Source organism: Pteronotus mesoamericanus, unplaced genomic scaffold, assembly GCF_021234165.1.
Source record: "Pteronotus mesoamericanus isolate MK-2021 breed Mesoamerican mustached bat unplaced genomic scaffold, CSHL_Meso_final contig_78, whole genome shotgun sequence".
NCBI lineage: Eukaryota > Metazoa > Chordata > Mammalia > Chiroptera > Mormoopidae > Pteronotus > Pteronotus mesoamericanus.
In genome coordinates, this window is record NW_026555258.1 from 18,782,880 (window position 1) to 18,802,401 (window position 19,522).

The 19,522-nt window shown below is 39.3% G+C and overlaps 1 protein-coding gene across 3 annotated transcripts in view; it reads left to right on the top strand.

Moving 5' to 3' along the window:
- Positions 1-19,522, top strand: part of ECPAS (Ecm29 proteasome adaptor and scaffold) — a 95,487-nt gene that overhangs the window by 63,028 nt on the left and 12,937 nt on the right. For all 3 annotated transcript variants that reach the window (XM_054584530.1, XM_054584528.1, XM_054584529.1), the window contains exons 23-37: positions 892-993; positions 3,653-3,776; positions 5,219-5,364; positions 5,816-5,870; positions 6,772-6,886; positions 7,591-7,659; positions 9,136-9,253; positions 9,531-9,698; positions 11,611-11,690; positions 12,299-12,404; positions 13,390-13,437; positions 14,136-14,257; positions 15,777-15,927; positions 17,680-17,745; positions 18,935-19,024. In XM_054584530.1, the coding sequence (XP_054440505.1) occupies positions 892-993; positions 3,653-3,776; positions 5,219-5,364; positions 5,816-5,870; positions 6,772-6,886; positions 7,591-7,659; positions 9,136-9,253; positions 9,531-9,698; positions 11,611-11,690; positions 12,299-12,404; positions 13,390-13,437; positions 14,136-14,257; positions 15,777-15,927; positions 17,680-17,745; positions 18,935-19,024 (1,560 nt within the window). The remainder of the gene's footprint in view (positions 1-891; positions 994-3,652; positions 3,777-5,218; positions 5,365-5,815; positions 5,871-6,771; positions 6,887-7,590; positions 7,660-9,135; positions 9,254-9,530; positions 9,699-11,610; positions 11,691-12,298; positions 12,405-13,389; positions 13,438-14,135; positions 14,258-15,776; positions 15,928-17,679; positions 17,746-18,934; positions 19,025-19,522) is intronic.

Genomic DNA, 19,522 nt, shown 5'->3' on the forward strand with positions numbered 1-19,522 from the left:
TCTTTTGTCATGCAAAAGGTGGATAATAAAATGATAAACAGTCACTGATTGTTGATTTTTGTTATTTCAGACCAAATCTAAGTCTTAACCTCCTGCAGCCAGTTTGGTTTTAAGATGTCTAGACATTAGTAAGAAGTGTGTGTAATCTGTGAGGGAAAGGACATTTATTGTTTTTAGTTTTAGGTGGACATTTTCATAGACTTTAAAACATTTCCTTTGTGGTCAAAGCACCGCAGTGTTGAAGTATAGGATGACTCTAATGGGCAGACAACTCAGTTTACTATGAGTTTAGTAAGGATGTCATCTTATTCTTGGTGTAACTACTGTTTAAGTCGTTCTGAGAAGATCACAAAGTGTAGTTTTTATTTGTCATAAGTAACTAATCATTGCCAACTATTGTTGGACACTTCTCATGTGCCAGGCACATGCTGAGTGCTCCACATTCATTCATTCATTGAATCCTCTGAAAGGTCTAGTGAGGCAGGTACAGTTGTCATCTGTGTTTTCCAGAAGGAGAAATAGAGACACAGAATTGAAATAATCTGCCTAAGGTCACATGCCTATAAAGGCTATGAAAATGGTGAGGTGTGTGATTTGATCTTAGGTCCTTTGGGCCCAGAACCTGCATTTATAACTGTTACAGTTTGAAGGATAATAAACCTAGTTAAAAGCTTTCTTCTTTTGCAGCTGTGGACCCTTAATGGATTCTCTTTTTTGTATTTCTCCTTCCAATGTCTTACAGACATAAGTCTGTAAAATTGGATACCTTAAAAAAAATAGACCAACCTTATGCACTGCAGCACTGTTAGACTGCCTCCCTTCTGCCATCTCGTTTTGGAAACATTCTTCTGGGATAAAGCTGTTACTAAAAATAATTCTTTCTTCTTCTAGATGAAAGAGCGAGCAATCCAAACACTGGGATATTTTCCAGTTGGGGATGGAGATTTTCCTCACCAGAAACTCCTCTTGCAAGGTCTGATGGATTCTGTGGAGGTATTTATATTACTATCTGATTATTAGTCATTCAGACAAAAGGCATTCTTTTTAGTTGGAATATTACATGCTGTGAGATTTTAAATTTTAAATAAATTTTATTTATTTGTTCCACCAAATATTTATAGAGTGCCAGCCTTGGGCTCATCGCTGTTGCTGGCATAGCACTGACTAAATCACTTGTGTGGGTAAGCACAGTGCAGTGTGGGTAGGAGGGGAAACCTACCCAGCCAGCCGGGGGCTGGGGGCGCGTTAGTGCTGATATTCCAGTTGCTCTTGCTTGGAACAACTTAGCTCTGGCCTCCAGCGTAGTGAAGACCTGCCATTTGACAGCTGCCGACCCAGTGTAGTAAGTGTCTTCGCACAGCCTGATCTGGCCCCTGATCCAGCATTGATTCTTGTCACCCACTCACCTTATTGTACACCAGCCTCTGTGTCCTTTGCTCTAAGCCTTTGAAAGACCCATACTTCCTTCTCTCTTGGGTCATTGCTGTGCCCCTTGAAAAGCCTGCCCTGACCCTTCAAACTAGAATAGATTCTTTAGTTACCTGTGCTATCGTGGCTCTCCGTACTTTTTCTTCATAGCATTTATCAGAGTGTCTAATTGCCACTGAGACTGAAGGCGAAGCGGTTTTGCTCCTTGTGGTAAAACAGGCGCCTAGCAGTGTGATTGTTCATAGTAGGTCCTCAGTAAATATTGGTAGACTGACCAAACCTGGTGAGATGCCTATATATAGGGCAGTAGACTCACAAAGGAGGGTGTGGGCACTTCTGTTTGAGAGACTTGCTGCAGGTGGTGTCAAGGTGAGGTTGCTGCTGGGCTGTGAAGGATGCGAGGGAGGGGAGAGGAGGGTTGGGGCTGAGGGCTAAGGCGGCTGAGTGATAGAGCCGGTATTAAAGTTCAGGTCTCTGGATTCTCAACTTCATGTTTTATGGTGAACTTCTTTGATAGTGAATTATGCCCCTATCAGGTCCGTGGATGTTACTGACATTTTAACCGCTTGGGGGAAAGCTTATGATGTCTGCCTTTTCATCTTTTTATTTTTCTTAAATCTGTGAAAAAGAATGGTTTCTTCTTGTTCTTTAAAAAATGAAAGTTTATTTGGGTTCTTAATTTGCTATTGAAGCCATTATTTTAAGAGTTTAGAAGTACAGAAATATATGAAAAGCTGGAAACATGATGGAGAGATTGAAGGATAAGATTGAAAATAAACATCAATCAGAGAAGCAAATACTTCCACAGTAAACTAGGAAATAGTTCTAAAGTTTTTAAAAAAGAAAACCCTTTTTATTATGGAAAATTTCAAACAACACGAAAGTAAAGAGATAATATAACGAAGACCTATGTGCCTATTTTTATTTCATTTATTTCTTTACTTCTTGAATACTTAGAGTATGTATTATTCTAGATAATGTATCATTCATAAATGGAGTTGGGTTTTTTTTGTTTATAATGCCAACTTCATTGTGATTAACAACAGGAAACATGTAAAACATAGGCACATAAAACAAATCCCTAATCTAGGATTCTCTGGGTTGAAATATCTTTTTCTCAGTTTAGAGTTGCCAAGAAAAGCTTTTGGCCAGGGAAGCTAGGATTGAAGTCTTTAAATTCTTTTTTCTCAGAATAGGAAGCATGTGATATCAGCATTTGACACCTCCTCAAGACTAGAGCATTTGGTTGGTTGAGCTTAGGAAAGGCTGAACTGTTGTCTGTAAGCCTTGTAGAGTTCTCCCCAAAGGTCAGTACCCCCCTATTCCCCATGCTTCCTCTTCTTTGTTATCTTCTTATTCCCCCATTTTTAGAATTTTTTCCAATTCACAGTAGACAAAAATGCCAAAGGGAACTAAGATATAATTCTGTTTTGAGTCAGTGATTTGTAATCCTGAAGCATGTTGAATTTCAAAATAAAATTTTTGAAAATTTGACTATTTTTGTATGATTTTTCTAACATTTGATTTTTAAAGCAGTTTCAATCTTACAGTGCTGTTGTAAGAATAGTATGAAACATTCCTTTGTACCCTCTATCCAGAGCTACCAAATTTTAACATGTTACTACATATGCTTTATTATTCTCTGTTCTTTCTGGAACCATTGGTGAATAACTTGTAGATATCATCTAATTTAAGATTGCAAAGAGGAGCTGTTAATAAAGTATAATGGCTGCTCTTTATAATGGCTACTACAAATCAGGTATCCACTAGAAGCTTCCTGTACATTCCCCTCATTTAATTATTCCTTATTCCAGCCCGATGAACTATGGTGGTGGTACTAGGCTCATGTTGCATATGAGGATCTTGAGACTCAGAGTTTAAATAAGGGTGAGAGACAGAGCTAGAATTTGCATCGAGATGCCCTGGCCCCAGATAAATGACATTGGGCTTCCAGAGATTAAACATCATTGTGTCGTGGTTCTCAACATCATATTGTGTCAAGACGTGCAGCATGGGCTTGGAAAAAGACCACCAAGTCACCTTACCTTCTCCACTGCCTTGTCCTACCTCACTTTTGAGCCACCCGGGTTAGCCAAAAGCAATCTAGGCAAAAGAGTGGAAACAAAACCTGCTGAGAAACAGGATGTTAAGCAGCCTTCCCATAAAGTAGATGTCGTCGGGAAATGTTCTCTCTGACTCATGGAATTTGTTTCCTTCGTCGCAGGCCAAGCAGATAGAACTTCAGTTCACTATTGGTGAAGCCATTACCAGTGCGGCGGTGGGGACGAGCTCCGTGGCTGCCCGGGACGCGTGGCTAGTGACTGAAGAAGAATACACTCCCCCTGCTGGTACCAAATATTCCACAGCTGATTTATAATCCTCTAGTGACCCTTCTCTGTTTTCTTAGCAACACTTCAAGCAAAAGAAAAATTTATACATTTCATTTTAATTCTTTTTCAGATTCTTATGTCTGTCTCAGTTTGGGTCAGTCAAGAAAAACAGTTTTTTAAAGGAGAGAGAGCACGTCAGGAATGAGAACTTTTTTTTAATCCTTTGGCAAGTGCTCAGGGGAGTCAGCTATGGGTCACCTCGCATTTGTGCTATTTCCGTGAGGATTGGTGCACTTAGCCAAGTTTGTCAGTGTAGGGATGGCAGTTTCCAGCTGATGTGCCCCTGGTTCTTTACCACACAGTGATGCCTCAGTGTCTTCTGCTCGCCCCCAGGGTGCATCTGGACTAAAGGTGTCCTGCTTTTAGTGACTACTTAAAACTCCATAGTTGAGGGAGCATGTAGTTGCTGATTATATGTTATAGATACTATGATTTCAAAGATCTTACGGTTTGATCTGAATTTGAAATTGAAAATATTCTTTAATATTTAAACCAGAAGTTATTTTCTGTCTTTAAAACAAAAAGAAAGTCACCAAGTTTTTATGTTATCTTCTCCGTTCAGAAAATTAAAGAGTGTGCTCATGGTAATGATTCCGTTATGAATTATATTCCATCGTGAGTACATTAATTTTTAGTTATTGTACTTAGTGTTAACCATGAATATAGATAGTTATTTGGAAGCATTTTAATGTAAAGCAGCGGTTCTGGACTAGGAGAGGGAGACCTGGCCCCGCAGGAGGCGTTTGGTAGCGTTGAACACTGCAGAGGGCCAGCGTCTCCAGCGGGCGAGGGCCCCGGATGCTGCTCAGTGTTACAATGCGCAGGACAGTGCCCACAGCAAACTTACCTAGCCAAAAATGGCAGTAGTGTTCTGGTTGAAGAACCCTGAAATAATAAAGGAAAGGAGAGAAACGGCAACATAGGTGGAGAGGAAAGTGAAGTCAAAAGAGGTTCGTTTGTGTGTTACTTTTAGATGAGGGATGGGAATGATATAATATAGAAAGAAAAAAATGCTGAGGCTACAGAGAGTAGGGATATTTTTCGAAATACATATATTTTTTAAAGAGAAGTTTTAGGTTCACAGCAAAATCAATAGGAAGGTATAGAGGTTTCCCCATGTAACTTCTGTCCCTACACATGCATAGCTTCCCCCATTACGCGATAATTTTTCATTCTAGGGAACTAAACTTACCTGAACCTTTGAATGGTTATTTAGCTTATGCTAGCTTCTGACATGAATGATTATCGGTTCCTTCAGCAATTTATTTAAACACTTTATAGTCATTTCGATTTTTAATGTTATAGGATTGTTGTATTGAGTGTTGATTAAAATTTAGTTTTTTCAGGAAACTCTATATAGTTATTTTAATGTCTTCTTACCATTCTTTGCTTTTCCCCAGGAGCCAAAGTGAATGACGTGGTCCCCTGGGTGTTGGATGTGATTTTAAATAAACATATCAGCAGCCCCAACCCACACGTGAGGCAGGCAGCCTGCATCTGGCTCCTTTCCCTTGTGAGGAAGCTAAGTACCCATAAAGAGGTGAAGGTAAGCCTTGCTGTAAACGTGCCCAGCTCTGTAGGAGATGCTGCTTATGAAATACTAATAATTGATAGGTGGTAGGAAGGAAAAGTCTGTGAAGGTGAGGGCCAATCTGAGGTGAGGGCTATTAGCCAGTAATCGATATTTTGAAATATGCTGTACATGAAAGAATGAGGCATGGCAGCCAGATACATGTTGGCTGGAAGGTAATTCTAAACTTGAGGGTATAGAACCGGAACGGTGGTGAGGAAGGGGAGGCTCAGACTGTGCGCAAAAGCTACTCGAAGGCGGTCCAGCCCGCAGTGGTTTGGCCGCCCGCATCGATGAGCGTACTGCAGGGTTGACAACTGCTCTGGGTCCTAGGATTTTACAGGTGTTGCGTATCCTGAGAGCGAGATTCTTTCTCTCCCAAAGACGTAGAGTTTCAGTTTTCTCAGTGCCTTTTTTCTTCTTTCAGTCTCATCTTAAAGAAATTCAGAGCGCATTTGTGTCCGTTTTGTCAGAAAATGATGGTAGGTTATTGATTTCCAAACTTAATTAAACATAATTCAAATTTTGAAAAAAAATAGATTAATGAACATGAAAGAAGGGTACAGAAAACTTGATTTTTATTTATTTATTTTCTAAATAAATCATCTTATTCAGTTTTGCATTTAAAAATGGAGCTGAAGCCCTGGCTGGTGGCTCAGTTAGCTGGGGTGTTGTCTTGTGCGCCAGAAGTTTGCCGGTTCAGTCCCCAGTCCAGGCGCGTATGGGAGGAAAGCAGTCAATGTTTCTCTCTCACATGTCTCTCTCTCTCTCTCTCCCCCCCCCCCCGTCCCTCCCTTCCTCTCTAAAATCAATAATAAAAAAATATAATTGGGTGAGGATTAAAAAAAAATTAAAAATTGGAGCTGAAGCCGCCTTTGACCTTAGTCCTTCTACTAAATTATAGCTTTCTTCTACTTCTGATTCCTTTCCTCTTTATGATCTAAGCCAGGAGAGAGAGAATGTATGTAGCTCTATTTTATAAATTGTTTTAAACATATGGTCTTGTGCTGACTTTTCATTTAAAAAAAATTGAATGTGTGTATATATTGAAATTCCATGAGCTGTCTGCTTCTCCTGTGTGTGACAAGGGTCCACTGAGCCTCTGTCACCACGTTCTGCACCCTGGGGTCCAGCAGTGTGGGCTTCTTGGATTGTGCATTGGATCTTCTGTGAATGTAGACTTCATTTACAGGGACTTTTTGGGGCCATGTCCACTGACATGATTTAGTATATTTTTAACAGAATAGACAGATTGATTATGTTTTCATATCTTTATTTCTATATCATTTTGGGTTAATGTTCCAGGTTTTTAAAAATTTCAACTTGATGGCCAGCAGGCAAATTTTTCTTAAAGTAATATTATTTTCTTTGACTTCTGTGTAGAACTCAGCCAAGATGTTGCTTCAAAAGGCCTTGGGTTGGTGTATGAATTGGGAAATGAACAAGATCAACAGGAATTGGTTTCAACGCTTGTAGAAACACTTATGACTGGTAAAAGGTACAGTGAACCTGAAATTTTTAGATTTGAACACATTGGACAAGTTTTGCACATACTGAGATTATGCATATGAGGTTAAAGAAGGAAAATTCAACTCTTTATATTCCTGTTCATTAAGTCTTTTCTAAATTGCAAGGCAATGATTGCTGTGCTGTGGATAGACACTGAATTATCCAGTGTATATGGTTTACAAAGTAAGGTAAACTATTATTTAGAAGCATGCCAGTAGGTCAGATTTAAAAAAATGAATGATCTCAGAACAGTTTAAGCATCGGATTGCAAAAAATATTATAATTCCTGTTGATTAAATGAAAATGAAGACATGGTGAGGAAGCTGCATATCATTTGCAGTCTGACCTGTGAAGCGTATGAAAGAGGGTATCATTCTTGTAATTTAACTGGTGGCTGTTTTATGTTGCCTTCCTTGTAGCAGGGATAGTTTTTAATGTGAGCCCACATGTAATTCAGTGTAACTTGACACGGGGTGTTCTTTATTTTGGGGTCTATTTGTTTATTCCAGACTTTATTTTACAAAATTCTCAGGCTGATGGAAAGGAATAGTTGAGACTTTCACATCTTGCACTTGGTAGCTACTTGACAGGGAATTTGATTTTATGGGTTTGGAAATGAAATGTATCATTTAGTTGAATGCTGGTATGAAAAATATAAGTGTAATTTAAATTCTTAATGTTGTTTTGGTTTAGAACTAAACATGAAGTTTCTGGAGAGACAGTGGTATTTCAAGGTGGAGGTCTTGGCAAAACACCCGATGGGTAAGTGTCAAATCCATTGAGGACTCATTGTAGACATCCCTAGTCCGGTGAATAGAGCACTCACGAAATTGATTTCCACTGCAGCCTAGCGTTGTAGATTGGGTTTCCTGGGAAACAGCCTGAGACGAGGATTTGCATGCTGGAAGCTGATGGAGGAGTACCCTGGGATCCTCTCCCGGTGGTGGGAGAGGGGAGTGAGGAATCAGGATAGGGCCGGTGGCCCAAGGGGGAGCTGCCTGTGGTCTGTACTTAGCCAGATACTGACCTTGCGAGGAGCTCTGGAGCTGGCCTTTCATGGCCCCTTAGCGTTTTCCTGCTTTGAGGGGCCAGGCCTTTACGTCCCTTCATTGGGCCTGGCCACTGGCGGTGGGCTGCTCTGGGGGAGGACCGACCTTGGGCTGAGGGAGGCTCTGTCAGCCCCAGCCAGTGCATCCTGGGGGTGGGGGGACTCTGACGACACAGCCGATACCCACTGCACCGAGCCTGAGTGGGGACTGGGGGGCTCCATTGGGTGTCTCAGAGTCTACCAGTTTAGCACTTCAAATTGATTCCTAGAGCCTTACCTCCTGTATCTTGTCATTACTCCATTGTGTGTACGCTGTTGCTTTTCCTGTAAACATCCTCAGGTAAAGCTGCAGCTTGCCGGGCCTGGCTCTAGCGTCAGGCAGAGCCCTGCTTCAGTGTTGTCGGCGACGTTAGTGTTCTCCCCTTAGCTCACTGGTTTCATCAAAAGTTGTTGTCCTTTACTTACTCTGCCTGTAGACTCCTGAGTTTTTAATAAAAGATGCTCACTTTTGCCCTGGCTAGTGTGGCTCAGTGGACTGGCTGTCGTCTTGCAAACTGAAAGGTTGCCAGCACGATTCCTGGTCAAGGCTCATGCCTGGGTCATGGGTATCATCTCCTGTCTGGGCACATATGAGAGGCAGCTGATTGATGTTTCTCCCTCGCATCAACGTTTCTCTCCCTCTTTCTCCCTCCCTTCCCCTTTCTCTAAAAAATAAATAATAAATTTTCATAAAATAAGTAATGCGAATGATGAGGTATTTGAACAGATGTTATATGTTCAGAGGAAAATTGACAGGACTCAAATATGTTATTACCAAGGTTGGTGTGCTCTAGCTAGGAAAGACTCAGGGAGGACGGAAGCTGTCTTCAAGTCAGCCTCATGACAGAGAGGGGGTCGTGCACAGAATAAGGAAGAGTTACTGAGCCGCCTCCCGAGGTGGTGAGGGCGCTACCTCCATGAGAGTTGCAGGTGTGTTTGGGACATTTACCAGCTATTGTTGATTATTGAATTACGTGCCTCTTTATATTTTTCTCAGTCTTGTTCTCTGCCTCTCTGGTAATAAGATAACTCAATATTGGAAATTCAATGAAAACATAATTTTAGGATGTCCTAGTAATATTTGTGACATAATTTTGATTAGGCCAGAGACAGAGAAATACATTATTGTTTACCTTTTGTCTGTTTCCAAGGCAGGGCCTCTCTACTTACAAGGAGCTTTGTTCTCTGGCCAGTGATCTTAGTCAGCCAGATCTGGTGTATAAATTTATGAATTTAGCCAACCATCATGCAATGTGGAACTCTAGGAAGGTAAGTTATGATTCCTAGACAGTTTTTATTTTTTACTTCCCTCCAAAACCAAATCTGTTACCGTGGGTGGACTTTGGCAGTTGGTGTGCAGCATGTTTTATAAAAGTCTATGATTAGAGAGAGCCAGACCTCCATGTGGTGAAGCTCAGATACCGCCTAAGTCAGGCTCAATTCAGGGACAAGTTTGGGAGGGAGAGTTTTGTGACCTTCATAGATTGAATATGTTAATATTTTACTAACAAAGATGTATCCGATCCACTTCATCTTATTTTTTTAGGGTGCTGCTTTTGGTTTTAACGTAATCGCTACCAGAGCTGGAGAACAGCTGGCCCCTTTTTTGCCTCAGCTCGTTCCTCGTCTCTATCGTTATCAGTTTGACCCCAACCTTGGCATTAGACAGGCCATGACAAGTATTTGGAATGCGTTGGTCACTGACAAATCAACGGCAAGTATTTGTGAACCCTTGTCTAAGTTTGTGTACAGGATTTAAACCCAGTGCCCATTTTCCTTTCTTCCCTTGTATACTTACTGTTCAAACAAATAAAAGTTGTTTTAGTTCTTGCTTGCTTTCTTCTTTCAAACTATCAAATATGCTCATGGCAACATTTGTTTAAATCTCAGAAATGGGTACAATCGAGATGTCCATTGGGTGACTGGGTAAGGAAGTGGCAGTATATTCACACAAGTGGCATACTTGTATGTTGTTAGGTAATATCGATGCGTGGAGGATAGGTCATGGTCCCTGCCTTCAAGGAGCTGACTTAATTGAGGAGAGAGACCAGGAAGCCAGCAATTACCATGTAGGTTTCTGTCATCTGGCCGCTTCTCATACTCTCTTCCACTCTTAGATATTAGGACTTCTCCACTCCAGGCTTGCCTCTGAGTACCTTTTACTCTCTCAGCTTTATCATTATGAGTGAGCTCATGAGTTTCAGGGCAGTTACTCTGATGGTTCCTGATCTTAGTTTTTGGCCCAGACAAGACTTGTGCTTCTGATTTGCATATCTAACTGCTGCTTGTCATCTTAACTTGAATGCTTTTTTCAAGATAACTTAGACTTAACATGTCTAGAATAGGACTTAAAAAAAAAAAAAAGACCTTCCCTCTCTATTCTCAGTATACATCCATTTTCGCAAGCCAGGAGACTTGGTTTCATCTTTAATTTTGTCTGTCTAACCCTCACCCTCAATGGAATCCAGTGGCTCATTGTGATGATTCTGCTTCCAAAGTGTTTCTTGAATCCATTCTTTTCTTTATTTTCCCTTGATGAACAGGTTGCCATCTTACTCTTCACCTTCCTTCATTCAATTATCAGCAGTAAAAGTGATTTTTTAAAAAAATGCAAATTGGATTATGCCTTTTTGGGTTAAAACCCTTTAGTGGTTTCATAGTTCACTTTAAATAAATTCCATTGATCCTTATTGTACCTTTTTAGTCCCTGTGCATGGTATGTGGCCCTTACCTTTCTCTTCAGTCTGATAATAGGCTGAGAGGGTTCTTGTTCATGGAGATAGGCACTTAGGGGTCAGCCTGAAGGGGTGGTGAGTTTCGTTTGCTCCAGGAGATCATTTGGTACCACCGGGTCAGTCAAAATCTAATGGGCCAGTTGGCTTTATAGATCTGAGTTCAGGGCACACAGCCTAAATTCGCAAGTGGTTGTCATCTCTGTATTAGTGACAGGGGAAGCCACAGTGTGGATGAGGTCACTGTGGGGAAAGTTTAGAGAAGTAGACATAGAAAAACATCCCTTTGTTAAATGTTAGGTGAGTTATTTACCTCTGTCTTGGTTTTCTTACCTGAAAGTGAAGATAACAAAACATCTATAAGAGTACAGGTGGAAAAGCCATACATTTTGAGGTTCTCTGGATCAGTATTGAAACGGAGTCTGCCATCAGTTTGTTATTACCAAGTCGATACATGTATATCAAAACAGAGGCTTAAAAGATTAAATGCATCTGTGATTCTGAGCAATTATAATACTTCTTTATGTGCTAGACTATGCAAGGTACCAGGGAGACCAGCGAGACTCTGTCCCTGCTCGTGAGGCCTCAGTGTGACGGAGCAGCACAGTGGTTGTGAGGACTCACACGTGCTTCAGGAGGTGCTGTGGGAACACAGAGGACAGTGGGTCACTCTTTTCTGTGAAGGAGGTGCCTGATTTGAGGATCAAGTTTGCATTTTAGAATGGTCAGTCTGACAGCTTTTAGTGACCAAAGTGGGAAGAGAGTAGTGGGACGAGAAGTCTAGAGAGAGACATAGGCTGTTACAGACAGAAACATGGTCAGGTGGTTAAGAGATGAATAAATTGATTATTGATAGATGTCACATTTTAAATTTTATCATTTTTCTTTTATTAGGTGGATAAGTATTTGAAGGAAATTCTTCAAGATTTGATAAAGAACCTTACCAGTAATATGTGGCGAGTTCGAGAATCCAGGTACTATTTCAGGAATTACAAGACTAGTTAAATGCAACAGAATTTTTTTTTCTTCAGGTTTCCAAGTTTTATACTTTGTGCCAAAGGTAAATTATAGCTACTAAAAAGCATATTTCAGGATGGGTTAGACAGTTATTGTTATCTAAATATCCGAACTCTAGTCAATGGTTTTCCTAAGATATCTTAGTTTTTTTATGTATGAAATTAAAGAAGTAGAAGATCATTTGTTAAATTGGTAGACACCAAGATTATATACTCTCATGACTTTGCTAGGGGAGGATTTTTGTACACACATATAATTTGTATTTATTTAGTGCCTGCAATGTGCTTGGCAGAGCGCTAAGCCCCGGGGGTACACTGGTAAGGGAAAATGATGCATCATCTCTTAGAGATTGTATTATAGTTGTGGGAAACAGACGTGATGACTGTAAAGGCCGTATGTCTGTGGTATATTTGAGGCACCAGGAGGGACTAGTCATGGTTGTCTTGGGGTGGGGTTATAGGGCTGGAAATAGAGGCAGAGTCCAAGTTCTTGTTTTACATGAATGTTTTAGAGTAAAATATTGAGCTTTCTTGATCATACTTAAAACCAAATTGTTTATTTTCAGCTGCTTAGCTCTGAATGACTTATTGAGAGGAAGACCCCTAGATGACATCATTGATACACTTCCAGAAATTTGGGAAACTCTTTTTAGAGTACAAGATGATATAAAGGTAAAATCTGCATTTATTTATAGAGTAGCTTAAATTGAAATTGTTAAAATATGTATGGTAATATATTTTAAAATTCAGTATCCAGAAGATTTTTAAAGACTGCAAGTTCTCCCCAGAGTTTCAGTCTTTTTTTTAATACTATTTTTCTAATCCATTTTTCCATAGCATTATTTTTTAAAGATTTTATTAATTCATTTTTTAGAGAGGGGAGGGGAGGGAGAAAGAGAGGGAGAGAAATATCAATGTGTGGTTGCCTCTCGAGCGCCCCCTACTGGGGAATCTGGTCACAACCTGGGCAGGTGCCCTGTCTGGGACTCGTAACTGGTGACCCTTTGGTTCACAGGCTGGCACTCAATCCACCGAGCCACACCAGCCAGGGCTAAAATTTCAGTTTTGCTGTGCCTGTGAATTTGTAGGGTTGGGTATCTTTAGATCTAAATTGAAATGACTTTTTTTTAAGGTGGTTACGGCCTGCCTTTCTTTCAGTAGAGATCTCAGGTTGCTATTGATTAGGGACAAATACAGTTTAGAAATAATCCAGAATAAGTTTCATAAATTGGATCAGTCATTCCTAAATAATGTGACCAATTCCTTTGAATTTTTCCTGGACAATCTAAATTTTAGATATTTTGATATATTACCATTAAAATTAGGCATTTCAGTTTTGCCCTTTTTGTTTATTCATTAGAAGTTTCTTTTAAAGTCTGTTAGAATTAGAATCCTCACAAAACCTTTACATTTGTTCCTATAATACATTTAGTTTCTAAACTATTTATTTAATAGCCATGTTTTTCTAAGGTCAAAATAGGTCATACCTAGTTTATTTTATATATATGGCATGTTGCTATGGGCAAAAGAGCCTGATGAGATGCTAGTTTTTTGCTTAGTATTAAGCAGGACTTTGCACTAATTCGTGTGGAGGCAGAGGCAGTTGTTATGCATTGTGGAAGGAACTGTTATGATGCCATACTCTTCTTGTTTTTAGGAGTCTGTACGAAAAGCAGCTGAACTAGCTCTGAAAACTCTGAGCAAGGTGAATACTCTTATCTTGTACTGGAGGTGAAGGGGGACAGGGTTCTAAGTGACCATGCTGATCACTTAGTTTTTACCATATAACATTTAGTTGCAGTGTGATTGGTATCATGTTATAGCTCATCATCCTTACAATGAATGAAAGCTAGGAGCTGTAACACTAGACTACCTATTAGTACTTTTTAGCAATGTGTATCTCTGTTTTTTTAAAAATGGTCAGCTGTTTTGAGTCTTTATATAAGGTATGACGTTTATTTGACCCTGAAATACACATTACTCATTTAGATTAAGCACTATCTATCCTTTTCTCTTTATTATTGCTATGTTTATGTGTTACTCTGCCTTTCACATTTATGAGGCTGGCAAGCTTTTTGAAACTGGTTTTCTCCTTGAACTTGATTTTGTGATACAGTCTAGGTCATGTTGTCAAATACTTTCTTACTCATTTTCTCATTTCATCTTCAGTGGTTTCCTATTTCTCCAATTCAAAGTCCAAAGCTTCGACTTTGGTAGAGCGCGTTACCAAATTTTCCATTTAGTCATTGGTAGACATAGGATTCAATCCCAGATCTCATTCTTCTGTTTCTTTCTGTAGTGTCATAGAAAGTGGATTCACTCATCCTTTTCTATGGATATGGGAAGTAGGAAGTGTTGGGTGAGAGGTCAGTTTCACTAATTTCCATACTCTTTGTGTGTGAGGTTTGTGTGAAAATGTGTGACCCTGCCAAAGGAGCAGCTGGCCAGAGAACCATCGCTGCCCTTCTGCCTTGCCTTCTGGACAAAGGAATGATGAGTCCTGTGACAGAAGTTCGATCCCTCAGGTGTGAACCAGCTGATGAAATGAATATGCCGGCTCTAGTCACTTCCTAGCCATTTAGCTGAATTGCATTTTTTTTGAATGTTAGATTTGAAAGTGTGGAAAATCAGTTGAGGAGAACTCACAGTAACCCAAGAAAGTGCATTATTAAAAGGCCTAGAACATTTTCACAAAAACATTCCCATGGGAACCTTGCTTTTGACCAGCATTTTGCCATTTGGCCTCAACCCCTTGAGTAGAGTGTGTTAAAAAATTTGTTATTGGCCTCTGTGCCCAGAAAGCAAATTTTCCTATTATGCCATAGGTCGTTGGGAGTTTGCTTTTTGGTTGTACCTTTTAGTAATATTGTCGCACTTACTAGTTTTAAAATGAACTGTTTACCACCTGCAATAATTAAATATTTAAAGACTACGCTCACACATTTAGATATATAGGGCCTTTTTTAGTTCAAATCAACCGAGAAGGATTCTAGTTTGCATTTTTTTGTTTTTAAACTAGGATACTATCTAGGAAGTTTATTCAATTTTTATTTCACTCTTAAAAGTAGATCAAATTGATAGTACCAACAGTATTTCATAGTAATTAATAAGTACTTGATGAGTCAAAGTTCTTTTTAGAAGGACTGACCTAACAAATGCCAAGGAATGATAAAATCAGGATGTCATCATTTTGCTGTCCTCAGTAGAATAGTCTAGGTAATGATTAGTAGTGGCTCCTAAACCCACTGGTAAGAGGCTGATGGGGAACTTTATAATGCATGGTTCAGGGAATCCACTGGTCACTCTCAACAGCAAAAAAGAGGAGCAGTCATTATGTGCATTCTGGTGGGACGAAGCAGGGCACACACGGCACCCCCTATGACAGGTTCTTGTTTTTAAAAAATTGAACCTGAACTTGATTTAGCCTGCAGATCTGTACAAGAGACAAAGGAGGAACTCGTTAGGTGAAACCGTGTATCCTCATGTCCTGAAGAGGACAAATAAATGATAAGAAGAAAGTTTCAAGAAATGTAGTAAATTGCCACGTGTGGATGGACCCTGGATTCAATTACAACAACCACTTAAACACGGTTGTGAAGCAGGGAATTTTAGATATTAGGTGGTATGAAAAAAATTATTAATATTTTTAGGTGTGAACTGGCATTTTGATTATGATAAATTGTCCTTGCCTTTTACTGATACATACTGAAGTTTAGTTAGAGGATATGCTTCAAAATAATACAATGGCAGGAGAAAAAATATGACTATGTGTATTATGGCAGAGGTATAAATGAAATAAAATTGGTCAAAGGTTGCTAATTGTTGAACTGGTGGAGAATACATAGAATTTAACAGGATTTTCTCTACATTCATGTTTGTGTGAAAATTTCTCTAATACAGAGTAAAAAAAAATAATACTCAGTCCAGACTCTATAACCAATTGAGTATATTCCGGCATGCAGTAAACTGCAAGACATCTTCATGATTAGATTTGTCAGGCTTGTTAGTATTGTTAAAAGGTCTCTGTGTTTCCTGTGTCTGTAGCATTAACACCCTTGTGAAGATCAGCAAAAGTGCAGGAGCCATGTTGAAGCCACATGCACCAAAACTCATCCCGGCTCTGCTAGAATCCCTGAGTGTATTGGAACCGCAAGTTCTCAATTACTTGAGTCTCCGGGCCACAGAGCAGGAAAAGGTGAGTTGACAAGACAGGCATTTTGGCAGGTATGAAGGAGGAGCCCTGTTAAGGTGCTGGGGCCCATCCGAACCGTCCTTCCATTGTCCTTAGACAAGCCGCATGATCGAATGATGCTTTCGCCACTCTTGAAACAGCTCAGTTACTGTGACCACTTGGATTGTTCTTCTGCAGGGGTGGGGAGAGAGGGCTCATACACCACTCTGTGAATCAGAAAAAATGACACCTTCATACGGAAAATGCACTAACAATTATTTAACACAGTTTTTTTGTAGACGCTTATTTTTTAGGGCTTGGGTCTATATTCTCAAGAGTCTGTTTATGGACCACTCCTACCCTACAAGTAAAGAAGATTCGTATCTAGATTTTGGCATAATCTAAAATGTTTCTGCTTTTTAGATATGTTGTAGGTTTGTTTTTTTTTAATTAGCGTTTTAAAAACATTACAGATGAAACATATTTATTGTGAAAGATTAAAACAACACAGTAGAAAGTAACTCCCTGGGAACCCTCGCCCCCCCGCCAGCACAGTAGTCCCTCCCGAGGACCCACTGTCCCCCATGTCCTGTGTCTGTGTCCAAAGTCTTTTGTAGCCTTAAGCTACAAAACTAAACAAACATGCTAATCTTAAAATAGACTCAGCCTGTGAAAGTTGTTCTGCAACTCACTTTTTGTCATTAACAATGTATCGTGTCAATATACATCTATTTTCATTCTTTTTCATGCATGCCTAGTAATGCACAGTGAGGTGATTTAGAATTTTTGTAGGAGAGATTTTATGGCATCAAAGGTTTTGAGTATTCTGTTTTCTCCATATCTTAAAGCCAACATTGAATAATATCAATCTGATAGGCAAGAATCATTGTTCTAATTTTCGCTTTCCTGTTGCTAGTGTTGTCCATTGTTGTTTAATACTGAATTAGCCATTTTTATTTTATCTCTGAATTGTGTTTATATTCCATGCCTGTTTTTGTACTTATTTATGTTTTTATATTCGTCTTTGTTTATTAGGACTATCAAACCTTTGTCATATAGATTGTACATTTTTTTAATTATTTGACTATTTGATTTTTAACTTGCCTCTGCTATTCTAATAACTTATTCTCTTTTCCCTTTGTCTCTAATGTTGCTGTTTCTTCTCCATTCTCTTAGCAGTAATCTTGCCCCTTCCTAGGTTCCCCAGCCTTCTAGGTGTTGAGAATTAGGAAATGTAAATGCTAGTCAAGATTTTGCAGCCCTGGGCAAGTCACTTCTCTGTGCCTTTCCTTATTTACAATGTTGGGTAGCGTTGACCTCTCTCCTGCAGCACAGATAGTAGACTGAAATACCATTGTCAATGTGAGGGCCCTTTATGAAGTTCAAGCAATGAAATGGATGGAATTTTTTTTTGTTGCTTACACACATTTTTTAAACACCTTAGATAGAAATTTGTTTAGTCTCGTCCTTTATTTAGTGGATGGAGAACCTAACGCTCAGGAAGGCTCAATGAATTGCTCAGAGCCATGCGATGTTAATTTCTGATGACAGTTAATTTCTAACTGTCTGAATTTCTTACCTGTAGTGAGATGCTGCCTCTGCAGGCAAATGGTTGAGTGTCAAAAAGAAATTAGAGTTAGACTTACGTTTGACTGAGTTATATATGTTATTGTAAAAAAAGAGTCTTCAGTTGGGCATAAAGCCTTTTTATGGGAGTGTGTGGACGTGGTTCTTAGTTAATTGAATGTACTGAGTGACTTCAATCTGTGTTCACAGGCTGCGATGGACAGTGCTCGACTCAGCGCTGCCAGGTCCTCCCCCATGATGGAAACAATCAACATGGTCAGTGCCTAATGTGATGAGAAAGCTCATGTTTGTTGGCTTACCTTAGAGTGTAATTGTTCAAAGTCTTCAGGTTACATTGAATGAAATGGAAATTTAAGAGATGAGTCAGCGGCTATTGTGACTTCAGTTTTTTCTTAGTATAATCGCTGTTACTAAATGGAAAAAACAATTTTTCAAATAATAGAATCCATTAGTCCAGAGTTGTGTTCTAGGAGAACATATATTACAAGATTTCTGTATAGATATAAATATCTTTTGGCCTATTTAGCAAGATTCAGACTTTTGTCTCTGCCTGAGCATTGTCTTTGGGAGGGCCTAAGACAGTGTAGGCTGGACTTCAGGAGGGCAGGCAGCGTAAAGGTAAGGGAAGGGAATTGAGCAGTCCTCATTTTTTTTTTTTTTTTTTTTTTTTTAGTCATAGGAAGGGATTTTCAGAAAGGAGATGCTTAGCACCGAGATTCCTAAATTCCTGGACTCTTGGATTAGGGGCTGCTAACGTCGCTAAAGTTGACTCAGCTCTGCCTGCCCTGGAGTGGTTAACCCAGAGCTTCTGAGCCACTGGAAATTGTTTTACTAAGCAGATTGCTGGGCTGGAGCAAAGAAGTACATATTTTTTACTGCTTTCCTGGGAGACTGCTACCAAAGTTTGGTCTAAGAATGTTATGTCTTAGTTGGATTATTGGGGGGAAAAGAAAGCTTACAGAAATAGAAATAGTTAGCAGACACCTTGTAGATGTGCTCATTGATAGTACAGTTCATTGCATTTTTCAAAACTAGAGTATAGCAATTTCTGCTAAGAAATTGACTTTACTAAAGATGGTTTGGTTGGGCAGGCCTACTGAAGGTGTTTAATGTAGGTCTTTTATACTAACAGTGGATTGATAGAGGAAGTAGGCCCAGAGAGAACCTTTTTTCTTGGGTAATCATATATTTTCTCCTTTAGAAAGTCAGCATTTTTCCTTATTTTTGTTTTGTTTTTAATGTTGAACCACTGGTGAATGATTTTTGTTTCTAAGTATAGTAGTGGTTTTAACATTGAAATTAGAGCAAAATCAAACCAGAGATTTTTTCAACTTCATGTCGAATCCAGTGGATACATATCTGACATGGGCGGTTTTTAATTGAAGATGTGGTATGGACTTAATTATTTGCTAAGGTTAACTTTGTATTTATTCTTTTCCAAAAGTGCCTGCAATACCTTGATGTATCCGTGCTGGGCGAGCTAGTTCCCAGATTATGTGAACTAATCAGAAGCGGTGTAGGTCTGGGGACTAAGGTAAGTATTTTTCACAAGTGTAATTTCCACGTGTTTAGGCTGCAAAAGTATAATAGTCATCATGTTGGAAATGCATATTTTTAAAAGTAAAACCTAATACTTTAAGTTAACCAGTTTGTTTTTATGGTTGCACTAATAAATTAAACATGTAACTCATTCAGGAAATGAAGCATGTGACTTAATAAATACTATCTTACTTTTTTAGTAGAATCATTTCTGTCCCTTGTACATGCCTCTGGGTGCTTGTTCATGATCAGTTATTAATGGAAATGCTCATCCAGTTATCAGGGTGTGGTTTTTAGGTGGTGATTAGCCTTTTTCATAGAGGGCTCAGCAGGTGTGTGGATAGGAAAAGTATCTTTCCAAGATTTTTCAAGGATCAGACCCTCCCCCCACACTTTAAAAATGAACAGCTCACTTTTTATTCTCCTGACAAAATTAACACCTGATTGTATATTAAAACTTCAGCATTTATAGATCAGGGGAAAGTTAAAAATT